Here is a 12,894-nt window from a genome sequence, read left to right as displayed (position 1 = left end):
ACTCTGTATACACTGAGTCCGTTAGAAAGTGTATAAACATTTTAACAGATATTATCTGTGGATCTTTTCCCGAGTTGAAACAAATTAAAGTACAAATGTATAGTATAATTTCCTTTCAACGAATGTTGTTACCTACATCACTAAAATGTTATGTAAGGGAGTGAATCAAAGCACTGTTGTCTTCTGAAGAATATTTTAAAGATGTTTCAAGTTTGAAAACAATGCTTACATCGCATCATTTTACAGTCATGTAACTAACTACAACTATTGAGAAGAAATTATACTACACATGGATATCTTAATTCGATCCTACTTCGAAAGAGGTCCACGGATATCATCTGTTACAATGTAAATATATGTTTCTTTTTACGGACTCTGTATACAGGCTGTTTCAAAACAACACCGACAACGTTTGGGAGGTGATTCCTAACACCAAGATAAAACAAAAAGCTACCGAAAACAAGAAAAAACGAACTTTAAAAGGTCCATAGCTCCAATACTATGGAAACTACCGTAGTCGGCTCAAGACTTCACTATCCAAAAATCCATGTTTCAGAATCCTAAGGTACTCACGCAACAATCTTATAGTTGGAGTTCGGCTAAGGGCATATAATTTGAAGTACTCACCGACTACCTCTATAAAAATTGTAGCGGAAGTACCGCAGGATTCTGAAACATGGATATTCGGATAGAGCACATAGTAGTTCCTAAGTGCAGTCTTGACCCGACTACGATAAGTCCCATTGTATTCGAGCTATGGAGCTTTAAAGTTTATTTTTTCATGTTTTCGGTAGCCTATAACTCCGAAAGGAAGCATTTGTGCACCTAGGTTGGTCTATACTTTTTGTCTTATCTTGGTGTGAGGAATCACGTCCCAAACGTTGTCAGCGTTGTTTTGAAACACCCTGTGTAAGGTTTTTGGAAGTGGGTTGGGGAAGAAGTAACTGAGGGAAATGTTACATGTGACAATTTTTTTCTATGCCTCAAAAGTTAAGGAATTAATATTTTCTGCAGCTTTGATTTAGTGAACACAAGTGCAGAACATGAAGATTTTATGATAGTGGAACCTCTTAATAGTGCCATAGGTCTGAATGACAGTGATTTTAACTGTCATTTTGTGTTGGGTAAGTCCAGGTGTAGTATGATTTGTCTTCATATATTGTGTATGTACATTGTTTGAAAACTTTTATTTTTGAACCGTAACGGCGACGTTAATACATATTTTCCTCGCTCTCAGTTTTGTCGATGAAGTATAAATAGATTTTTCCCACTGACGAATTTAATATTGAGTTAGTGAAACTTGAACCAAGATTCCAATAAACAATGGGGAAAATATTAGAGTTATCAACCATGTAACCACTAATTTGGAAAACCTATTTGAAACGTGCCGTATGTATTTTAGTGCTTTTGTAGCAATAGTGAACGGCACCTTACAAATGAAAAAAGATTTTCAGATAACTAATATTTATTTACTAATTGAACATATTTTCAGTGATTTGACGTGATCACAAAATACAAGTTCTTTACTTCTAAAGGTAGTTCGTGTGTCTAAAATGGATCTATGGCGGTGCTAAGGTGCTTCTTTAAATTTGATCTGCTTCGAATTCCGCACCCATTTTCCAACATGAATTTTAGTGTTTCATTCTGACGCAAAAAACATATTGACCAGCAAAGTTGTTTCCATTGTATACAATGCGCAGGCCATTGATCCTAAATAGTACGTATCAAGTTAGTTGATGGAAGGGGGGGGGAAGCGCGTCAACATAATGGACCTTATGCAAAGTCATTTTGACGCCTGATTAGTGCCATACTAAAGAGAAACTAAAATATGTTTCCTGCAGTAGTCAGGTCTTTAGTATGATGCTAATTATACGCCAAAACGACTCTGTATAAGGCCCATTGTTTTATTTATTTATTTTATGTCGATCGCCACCTTTGGATGATTAATCGTGTATTACCGCTGATCTAAAGCTAAAATCTCAAAGTTTCGATATGAAGAGAAATAAATAACAATTTTAATACCGGTACATAATATAACGCTTCTTGGTAATTTAGCAATATTTTCTTTTATTCTCCTAGTACCGACTGCATTATGAAAGTTCAGTACCTTTTAATGGCTAAAATGTAGAAAGCGTGATATTAAAAAACTAATCGTTAACCAGTGGTATATAAAATGTGTATATCTTCTAACAATTAATGTGTTGTATATACATAATTCAAAAAAACTGATTTCATCTGACAGATTTATAAAAGTGCAAAATTTTTCGTAGACAACTGTAATTGTTTATATATATATATATATATATATATATATATATATATATATATATATATATATATATATATATATATATCGATGACTATCATGGTTATGTCCAAAAGCAGGTTCTTTATTTGTTGTATAATACAGTCAAGAATTTCCCGAAACAATAATAACAATAATAAATGAAAGTAAAATCACACATAGTAGTCATTCAGTTTCCTTGTTGTATTACAATATATGAATAGTTTTTATTTTACTACACATCAACATCTTAACATTGCATGGAACAAAATAATGTTTTAAACTAACGTGCAATAAATGAATTGTCATTTACGGAAAGCCGTAGTACTGTCAATAATTAAAGTACAAAATTAATCGTTGAGTTAGATTATTTGTTTATAATACGCACACATTCAATACAGTACAATCCATTGTAAAGAGAGCGTAATGATCTTCAGTGTGAAAACATTTGGATACTCAAGTCATCATAATACCATAGTTAGAAACGTCTTTAATCCACACCGGTGTGCGAAACCTGCGACCTTAAAACCGCAGACTTCCCACCCATTGTCTATACCAGCGTTTCTCAACTGTTGTGTCGCGACACATTGGCATGTCATGAGATTTTTAATGTCTTCTTAGATCTACCGCAAAGAAATTAGAAGAAAATCGCCAAATCGACTTTATTTCACACTTGTCTTTCAGGTTTAAAGCTGGAAGATTTGTTTGCTTTTGAAGCTGTTCATTTTTTTCTTTGGAGAGAAACACTAGACACGAAAGTGTGTCTGTCAAGAGGTCGTCTACTTTGCAAAAATGTCAGGGATAAATATCTCATTAGTTTTAAGTTCGATGTCTTCTTACGTTTCTTTATGATGGTAATGTTTCTTTCTCATATTCGTGCGTAAGAGTCATAGGTTTCTTTTATGTTAATATGTTTCTATTCAAGAGTCTTACGTAATTTGCTTGTGATATTTTCTCATAGTCATTCCATAATAATTTTAGAAAATGTATTGTATGTATTTTTACTTTTTTTATCTAGGAAAAAAATCACATGCAGGGGTGTCGCGAAAGTTTGAAACATACTTCGGCGTGCACCAAAGAAAGAAAAAATAAGTTGAGAAACGCTGGTCTGTACTATTATATAATAGCAAAACTATTCACTAATCAACACTCAGGCCGTACTACTTCAGTTAGAAACGTGAAATTTGAACAAAAACTCTCTTGCCACGAAAGCAACGGATAGATGATATTCTCATTAAAAATTTCACATTTTTCAGCGTTCCCGAAAATTACGCTTCCAAAGGAGAGCAATTTTCATAGAAAATGACTGAAGTGAGGTGTGAAATCCGGTATACGAGGGCTGTCTAAAAAGTATCCGACCTTTGACCAGAAAAATAGTTGCGAATACCTGACAGATTTGGGACCCTAATCCCCTTCAAAGTAGGCCTCTTGTGCTTCCACACACTTAGCCAACCGATCCTTCCACTGCTGGAAACACCGCTGGAAGTCTTCTTTTGGAATGTTGTTCAGCTCCGTCGTCGTGTTCCGCATTATGTCTTCTCTACTCTCAAAACGGGATCCCTTCAGAGGTGTCTTCAATTTTGGAAACAACCAGAAGTCACAAGGAGTCAGGTCTGGAGAGTAGGGAGGTTGGCGAACGGATGTAATTCCATGTTTGGCTAAGAACGTGTGGATCAATTGGGATGAATGTGCTGGGGCGTTGTCATGATGGACGTGCCAGTTCTTCGCTGTCTACATGTCTGGTCTTTTGCGCCGGACTGCGTCACGGAGTCGCCTGAGAACATCTTGATAGTACTCCTTTGTCACTGTTTGTCCTTCCGGTGCGTACTCGTGATGCACAATTCCACGGGCATCGAAGAAACAGTCAGCAACACCTTGATTTTGCTTCGCACCTGCCGCGCTTTCTTCGGCCTTGGAGAATCGGGATGCTTCCATTGAGACGATTGTTGTTTTGTTTCTGGGTCGTACCCGTACACCCATGACTCATCTCCAGTTATCACGGAATTCAGATACCCAGGATCAGTGTTGGTGGTGTCCAGAAGGTCCTGTGCAACGTCAAAACGGGTGTCTTTTTGTTCCTGAGACAACTACTTGGGTACAAATTTAGCAGCCACTCGTTTCATGTTCAAATCGTCACGCAAAATTGCATGTGCAGAATCTTTACTCACTCTAACATCTTCTGCAATCTTCCGCACTGTCAAACGGCGATCTGCCATCACCAAATTTCGCACCCGCTCAACAACAGCTGCATTCCGAGCAGTTTGGGGCCTTACGCTACGCTGCTCACTCTCGACTGATGTGCGGCCATCTTTGAATCGGTTGAACCATTGTTTAATTTGTGTTACACCCATCGCATCTTCTCCAAACACCTGCTGAATCTTACGAATTGTTTGTCTTTGAGAATCACCCAGCCTTTGACAGAATTTGATGCAGTATCTTTGCTCAATTCGTTCAGTCATCTTGCGAGAAACACTAAATCCGACGAACACTACCAACAGCACCTCACTTCGCGACCACCAGCTCACGACTGGCACACGCGAACGCGGTGAAAAAATTCAAACATGCGCATTAAGGTTCCTCCTTCCACCGTGCACGGTGGCGCCGCCTGAGAATCACTACTTTGTGTGGAAAAAATTAAGGTCGGATACTTTTTAGACAGGCCTCGTATAAACTCTTAATCAAAAATAAGATGATAGATGTTTCAGCGTTGTCGGAAATTTCCGATTCTAAGGGGTAAAAATGGGACAGTTTCTGTAATATTCAGATTTCCTGTTTTGTACTTATTAAACTTTATTCATCTCGTGCAAAGAACAAGCGTTCCTGTTAGTGTCATATTTAAGAAAAATACTTGCTTATGGTGATTTGAGATTGTAAAATAATTTTGCATTGAGGATCATTAGGTTGTTTTCTTAAATTGAGTTTATTGTTACATATGTTAATGAATGACTATCAAAATTTGACGTTTTTCATTCTCTGTAATAAAGAAATTATTAATATATTTTTGTTTTGAAAATGCTTTTGTTTCCGTAAATGACGATTTTTCATTTTAAAATACCTTGTTTCTTGTTTTGTTTTTGTGTTTTTATTGGGAATAAGGTTGGGAAATATGTTATCATCTTCGAATTTAAAAGTTCAGTTAAAAGCAGACTTCAATTTTCAACATTTCCTATTAAAAATTTTTGCTCTCTTTAAGTCCAAACTACGAACTTCTTATTATCAAATTAAGTGTGCACTTTAATAATGATACACTTATGTTCCTTATTAAGTAGGAAGAATTTTCTCAATTTATGTTACATACCAAAATTCTGTGTTCTCGTTGTTTTGTGTATGTGCTTTAGAGAAAGCCTTTAATGCTTGGAACTTTCCCGCACTTTTAATTTGGAAATTAATATTTTTGATGTATTATTTTGCGTATTTTAAATGCTGTCTTTAAAAGGTGATAATGTCTATTTATGTAAATAATCAGTCCTTACTGACGTTATCGTTATAATTTTCGTTTTACAAATAAATTAATTTGCAGATAGTACAGGTAAGTATATGAACAGTTTTAATTAGAAAAGAAAACATCCCTTAGTAAATTTCGACAGTCCCTGAAACTATAGATCGTATTAATGATATCTGGGAAAAAACATAATTGAGCACGTTTGTGATGATGATGCAATTGTGTTGCGGATTCGAAAGATTGTTACAAAGATTGAAAACAACTGTCTTTAGACGAAACTCTTGTGGTTATATTTAATAGCCCGAGATTCTCTACAACTGGAAAGGCAATTTCCAAGATTGGTTCCCTCAAGAATATAGCGAGAATAAAAAAGATTTTTTCACCAAATTAATGACAAAATTCGTAGGAAGATCTCTGATTTTAGCAGAATTTATTTATTTTTATTACGACTTGGAAACAAATGAACAATAGTAACTGAAATTCAAGAGAACTTTTGTTTTTACAAACCATGCATTAAACATAAGTAAGGGTCGTATTTCTATGACGTAACATTTTTAATCCTGACACCATTATACATATCTTACTAAATATAAAGACATTTCTGACACTCTTGTAAATACAAAAGTACGTTTTTTTAATTGATTACTGCATTTAATTTTAGGTCATATTTAGGTCCAAAGTGATATAAAAGCCTATTTGTGGTGATATTTTAGGCAAGTTCGACGTATTGCTTAAAAATATCTTTGCCAGTATTGGCAAAGAGGAGAGAGCTACTTAACCTGTTTCTTTATGTAATATGTAGTTTGCTGTAATCGATGCCTTAGAGCTTGAGAATATTTATTCAAAAGAAAAGCTTTGTGAATTTCTTATTAAATTGCCATTCTTTTGTAGATCATTCCCTTGCATATATATTTTTTTTTCACACGCTAGCCTAGCAACCTGTTTTAAGTTGCTCACAAGGAAGCAAGTGAGGTTAGATTTACATCAAAGTTGCACCTCCCGAGTGCGAGATAATGTCACATGTTATTATCATTGGGGTCAAAGTGGAACAAAACGAGCCCTGCGGGGCTTTTAACCCCCTTCGCTCGCTCAGCTATGTTTCGTAATGTAAGTAAATCACTTTTCTATCAATAAAGTTGTGTGTGCGAAGGATTTTCCCCTTCTGGTACCTCCGGCACCACCTCCTCCTCTATATCTCCCAACTACCTCCTCGCTTCGCGAGGACTCCACTTCTTATTTACCTGTTGGTTTATAACGTCATCGTTTATAAGAGCTACCTGAAATCTGTAGATAGATGTTGGAAAAAGCACCATTTGAGCATCATATATTACGTAAAGGGAAAATAAGTATTATTCTCACCTTATTTTAATAAAAAATATGTTATGAAAATTAAAAAAAAAATCCTTGGGCCGGGTTTGAACGCACGCCAAAAACGATTTTCATTACTAGCCGCTCTGCTACGAGATCCAACAGCATCTAGCATTTGCTTTGTGCTATATGTATGCTACGTGGCAAGAAACAGATAACTTCAACCAATCAGAATCGTGTATTTAGTTCCTATGGCTAGAGTCGAGCGTGATTAAAATTATGCCATTCTCTCAAATTTTAGGACGTAAATTCTTGCATGTTTCCGAAGTTTTTCCCATAGAAATCCGTGCCTTAATCATAAGTATACGAATACTTGGAATATTTAGCTTAGTTTTGGCATGAAAGATGCTGCGATAATCGGGATAAATAATCCTTATAAAATGGATAATCATTGCTAAAGATTTTTTAAATCTATTATTCAAATTTTACATAATGATTGATTTTTAAAATAGAAGTTAAACGTGTTAGATAAAAATGAAGGTTCATTTATTTATTTTTAAATAGCATTATTCTTTGATCATGTCATTATTTATATACGAATTTTCAATTTCACTCGTACTGCTGCTCGTCGGATAAAGACTATGTAGGGAGTGAAGACTCGAAATGTTATTCTAGTTATATATGTAGTGATTATATCTCGCAGCCGCAATAGTTAGAATTTAATGCTCAGTAACTAGAATTTGGGTATTAGATTATAAACCGCGATAATGAGGCTTTCCTGTATATATTGTCATCGGTATAATGATAGTCCTTGATTTACATAAATTCAGTATATGTAAATTTATAATGATGTAAGAAATTCTCGTTACTCAATAACTAAAATTTACAAATGATACTTATCTCTGAAATAACATAATACAGGTAATTAACTATTGTTCAGCCGTTTACCGTAAATAGTAATTTTTCATACATGTTAACTACAGATCTTGGGTTATGGTTAAGATTCGACTTAAGTAAAGAACCCTGAAACAGTTTATTTACGTAAGTAAAAGACTGTTTGTCTATTGATTGGTAAGTTATGCATGTTGCTCATTCATTGGTTGATTTGGAGTTTAGCATCCTATTCAGCGTCGAGGCTGTATGGGACGTAGATCTATAACTTAACGTGGGCTCTAAATGGCATGAGCTCCCACTTGGAATCGAATCTAGGTCTCCCACGTCGAACGAGCGTACGCTAACTAGTGAATAGTTATTGGCACTAGGGATTAAAATGAAAAGATGCCAGCACGTTTAATGCTTCAGAGAGTGTATTATAACACGGAAAGTTACCATTCGGAAAACTATATTACTGCAAGCATTAGGTTTCTTCTTAGATATGTTATTGCAAATTACCATAAAGAAAAAAATTGGACATACTTCTGCTGATTGCTGATAAGTAGTTATAACGTTTATTTTATTTTAAACCTTGCATATGGTTTATATATGTAAAACACAAATTTGAGAAAAAATACACTTTGAGAAGTTTTGAAGTAGTATTTGATATCTGAAGTTGGAAATGTGTTCACTGGGGAAAATCCCATCCCTTTGAATGTAGAATATTTTACTTCCAAATTGTTCAAACTGGGCAGTTTATTAACGGATGACTGGAACCCATATAAAGGAGTATACAACTAATAAAATGTCCTTATTAAAATAGTAACAGTTAATAATTTATTGACTATTGGTTCGGACTAAAAGTTAGTATTATCTGCATCTCCTCGTTAACTATATTTTTGAGTAAATTGTATTCCTAACTGTTCCGCCAAGAATTATCACAATGTCCCACCGAGAAATGATTCCTTGTGTAGGTTTTCGATCTTCAAACCATCACATTGTCTGGTAGCGTAAGCTATATGAAGAAACAGGTTTCTTGACTGGTTAATAATCTGTGTTGATCAAATTTATTTTGACAGAATAGTGCTCAGGGAATTGCTTTGAGTCAATTGCTCTGTGATCGGATGTCATGATTGACATAATGAGATTCAGTGCATTAAAGAATTATTTGTCATATCCTGTACTAATAATCAGCGTATTCTATGCGTTACAAGCTTCAATCTAAATAACCTCAATTACTGTACGAAAAAAAAAAATCTTGTGATTAACTATCTTTGAAAAGTAAAATAATGAATTAAACAGTCCAACTCGCGATCAGTGAACTGGAAATAAAATACCATTGAATCTTCAATATAATAAGAACATGAAAGCTCTTCAGTAGAAAGTTTCTGCGATTGTGTATAGTAGAACAAAGCAAACTATATTTTCTACTGCAGATAATTTCAGTTATTTTTCACCGTTTTCAGCCTGAAATGGTATGAATTATTCTTACACCTCAAAAGAGTTCACATTATGGTCCTTCAAAAGCAGGGAAATTATTTCATACTGTGAAACAATTTAGACAAGTTATGCATGTGCATTCAACTTGCTTGTTTCAGTGATACAAGTTTTCTTTAGTTACGGATTTGTTACTTGTTCCAGTTTTTCAGTTTTGTTAGCTCAAAAGTTGTGCTATTGTAGAAAAGAATAAGAGTGACTCACTTATCGTCGGCCAGGCCATACTACGAAGGTTTTTTCAGAAAGTATGATTATTTCTTTATTTGTGTTTGACAGCACTGATACGTGTATCAGTGGGAAGCTTGCAATGTTAGCTACAAATGGTGGCATAATTTTTCAACGTAGTCCCCATTACGTGCAACACACTTGCGCTAAGTGAAACAAGCAAGATTTTTCATGCCGTCGGTGAAGAATTGTGGTGGCTGCTGGCGACCAATTGACTAACTGCCGCTTCCACTTCAAAAACACAACTGTAGCGTTGGTCCTTAAGTGTAGGAGAAGAGCCAGAAGTCGCAGGCGCAAGATCCGGACTATAAGCAGGATGAGACAGTCAACAACACTTTGCAGCAGATGGGACAACTTTGAACATTTTTGGCGGAGGAGAGGACGTGTGGCGGTACTCCATCGACTGACGCTTCGTTTCCGAGTCGTAATACTGTATCCACGACTCGTCGCCGGCGATGAATGTTCCTGGGCGCAGAACCTTCCACAGGCAGAAATTCAGTTACAGCCCGCTGTTTCAACCGGACGTCACCACTGAATGCCATGGATTGCTCCATAGGAACGAGAAGAGATAGGAAGATGTGAAACAAGTGACATTCTATAGCTTAAACATCAGTGCATTAATAATAAACAGTTCAAAATGTTTGCAGTACTTTGGCCAAGTAGTAGGCTTGGAGGCATTACTTTCTGAATCATTCTCGTATTATAGCTAAATATGTGGGGGAGGAAGCTCCTTTTGTCACAAAAGTAGGGGTTTAAGAAAAGATTTTTTGGGGGGAGGGGAGACCAAGGTTCACTTTTTGCTTTATTTTTTCTGGAATGGAGTATCTCACGAGTGTCTATAACTGAATACATGTTTCAGCGTTTCAGAAGATTCTGCTCCTAAAGGAGGCAGTCTATATAGTATTAAGATTTCCTATTATTTATTCTTGAAATGCTCAGTGTGAAGATTTGCGTTAGTAGCAGATGTGAAAGTCGTTGTTTTGTACTCAACTAAAAATAAAAAAATTCGTGTTTCACCATTTTCGAAACCTGTGCTCCTAAAAGGAATTCAGGCTCTATGATATTAGTTTCCGGCTTTACAAACCGTATTCTTCCCTGTGAGAAACGAATGCTAGTTATGAATGGATATTGTTTCTTCTTATTTTTAAATGTAGTCAACGTTAAATTGTTGCTGAACTTCATTATCAGCCGAGCCTCCAGATTTTAAAATTTCTTCTTTATGAACACAACTGAAAGAACAGCACCGTTCGCTTGTTTCACTAGTGACATTCCTTTTCCTTAACGGAATAAAGAAGAAAGAAAAACAAACCTTTTTACAGAATTGAGACCAGTGAATTTATGACAACTACACAAACTTTTATATCATCACCTCCATTAGAGTAAAACTGACCCAAAAGAGGCCATTGCAACTTATCCCAAATCTAGATGAAATGATGGTAATTTGTATACAAGACAAGGAGGGCATTTACAGGGGGAATAAACTAGGTAAGTACTCTTTAAATTTTTAGCAAAATATAACTTTTTCTGTAATCGTTTCTTCTGTTTCTGCGATTCGAATTCTTCCTCTGGGGAAACTAATTGTAGGAATTGGGAATTAGTTGAATTACTATACATCATCCTTATGTACAAACATAGCCTAAATTATATTTGAGCTTGGCTGTTCTGTATAGCTTGATCCTGTTGTTACCTACTTGTTGGATATTTCAGTGTAGTTTCACAACTTAAGTAATGAGTACTTCCACTGTACAATGGATGAACTAGTGAGTGAAGCCGCTTTTTGGCCTCTATCTATATAATGAATACTGGGTTTTTGGATTGTTGTTCGTAAGCTCGAAATTAACTCCATATTTTCTCAAATTTTGGAAATGACATCAAGATACTTTTGCATCTCGCAAAGAAATTGTTGGGAGCGTAATTTTTGTCCCGGAATGAAATTCCGGATGTCAAATCATGTTGAACAGAACCTTATATTAACACTATTTATTTAGATTTATAAAGAAAAAGATTATACAATAGAAATATGTGTAACGCACATTAAGTGGTGGTCATGAAACATCGTGTTCATCGATGTACTGTTAATGTTGCTTTTCATGAACCATTATATGTTCGTACATGGCTATTTATAGCTTAGAACTACCAGACATTAAAAGTTATTCTTCATGTATTTTCGATCAAAAGATAAAAGTAAAATAGTTTACTTTTTTTCTTTACCATCATTATAATGAATCGTCCTGCTCATATTATGAAATTTGGACTTTGTGCCTGAAGCAAGTGAGCATCACATGAATACATGTTAAAATAAATTAATATTTTTACTAGAAGTTTTTTTTATCTGTTTTGTAGACATATTCAAATCGCATCTGGTGTGCACTGTTGATGGGGAAATGTTATATTAGTATTGTTGCAGTGCATCTATTGAACAGTAAATTTTCTTTGGGGGGGGAGGATTGCTTTTAGTTGTGTGAGGAAATTATTATATTATAAAGTGAAAGAGTATAGAGAATTCTAGTCCTTTATTAAAGTATCAAACTGTAGGCATTGTCTTTAAAAATCTCTGAAGTAACATACAAAATAACGTGATGGAAATTTTGGTATAATTTTAAGTTGGTTATGTCGGAAATTGAGGCCTGCTTTATTTCTTTTTTTTGGACAGTTACTTGGATGGCCATGTCCAAGATTGAAATTATTTGAAAAAAAAAAAAAAATAGAGGGTTCTGGAAACTTTTATTCAGTAAACTGTAGTATCACTTTAGTCAAATTTACTTCGTACTGTACTCTAGAACGACCAAAGATTGACAGAAAGTTCAGTGAGCTGTTACTTCTACCCCTTCAGTATTTTGGTAGTATTGTTTATATTAGCAATTGTAGACTCTGTCTAGCGCAGTTTTAAAAGAGAAAATGAAATGTTAGAAGTGATTGATTAAGAATATTGCCAATTCTAAGAAGGTTTCTTTATTATCTTCCTCTTTCGGTTTGTCTAGCACTCTTTCGCTCGTTCTAGAGTATGGTAATATATATTCACATGATGAAGTTTTACCCTGTTTATGTTCATTGTGTGAATTATTATGAAGTTAGAGTTCTCTGCATATTCCAATAAAAGAAAAATCAAAAATATTATTTTGATTGAAAAAATACTGCATGAAAGAAAATTCTAGAACAAATAGATTTCTCTTTAGCAAAATGAATACTTTTGACTTCAAAAATGCTGAGGTTCATCAAAAGAAGTGTGTACTGATCCACAGGCTGTCCGTGAAGTATGTTTCAC

The 12,894-nt window shown here is 35.0% G+C and overlaps 1 protein-coding gene across 1 annotated transcript in view; it reads left to right on the top strand.

Moving 5' to 3' along the window:
- The window catches only part of LOC145669609 (calcium-responsive transcription factor-like), a 126,243-nt gene that overhangs the window by 62,357 nt on the left and 50,992 nt on the right, over positions 1–12,894 (top strand). The window contains exon 2 of the mRNA XM_081737835.1: positions 1,015–1,124. Within this exon, the coding sequence (XP_081593961.1) occupies positions 1,015–1,124 (110 nt within the window). The remainder of the gene's footprint in view (positions 1–1,014; positions 1,125–12,894) is intronic.

The sequence above is a fragment of the Thermobia domestica genome, chromosome 14 (assembly GCF_964235325.1).
Source record: "Thermobia domestica chromosome 14, izTheDome1.hap1.1, whole genome shotgun sequence".
NCBI classification, from domain to species: domain Eukaryota; kingdom Metazoa; phylum Arthropoda; class Insecta; order Zygentoma; family Lepismatidae; genus Thermobia; species Thermobia domestica.
This window is presented reverse-complemented; position numbering and strand designations above follow the sequence as displayed.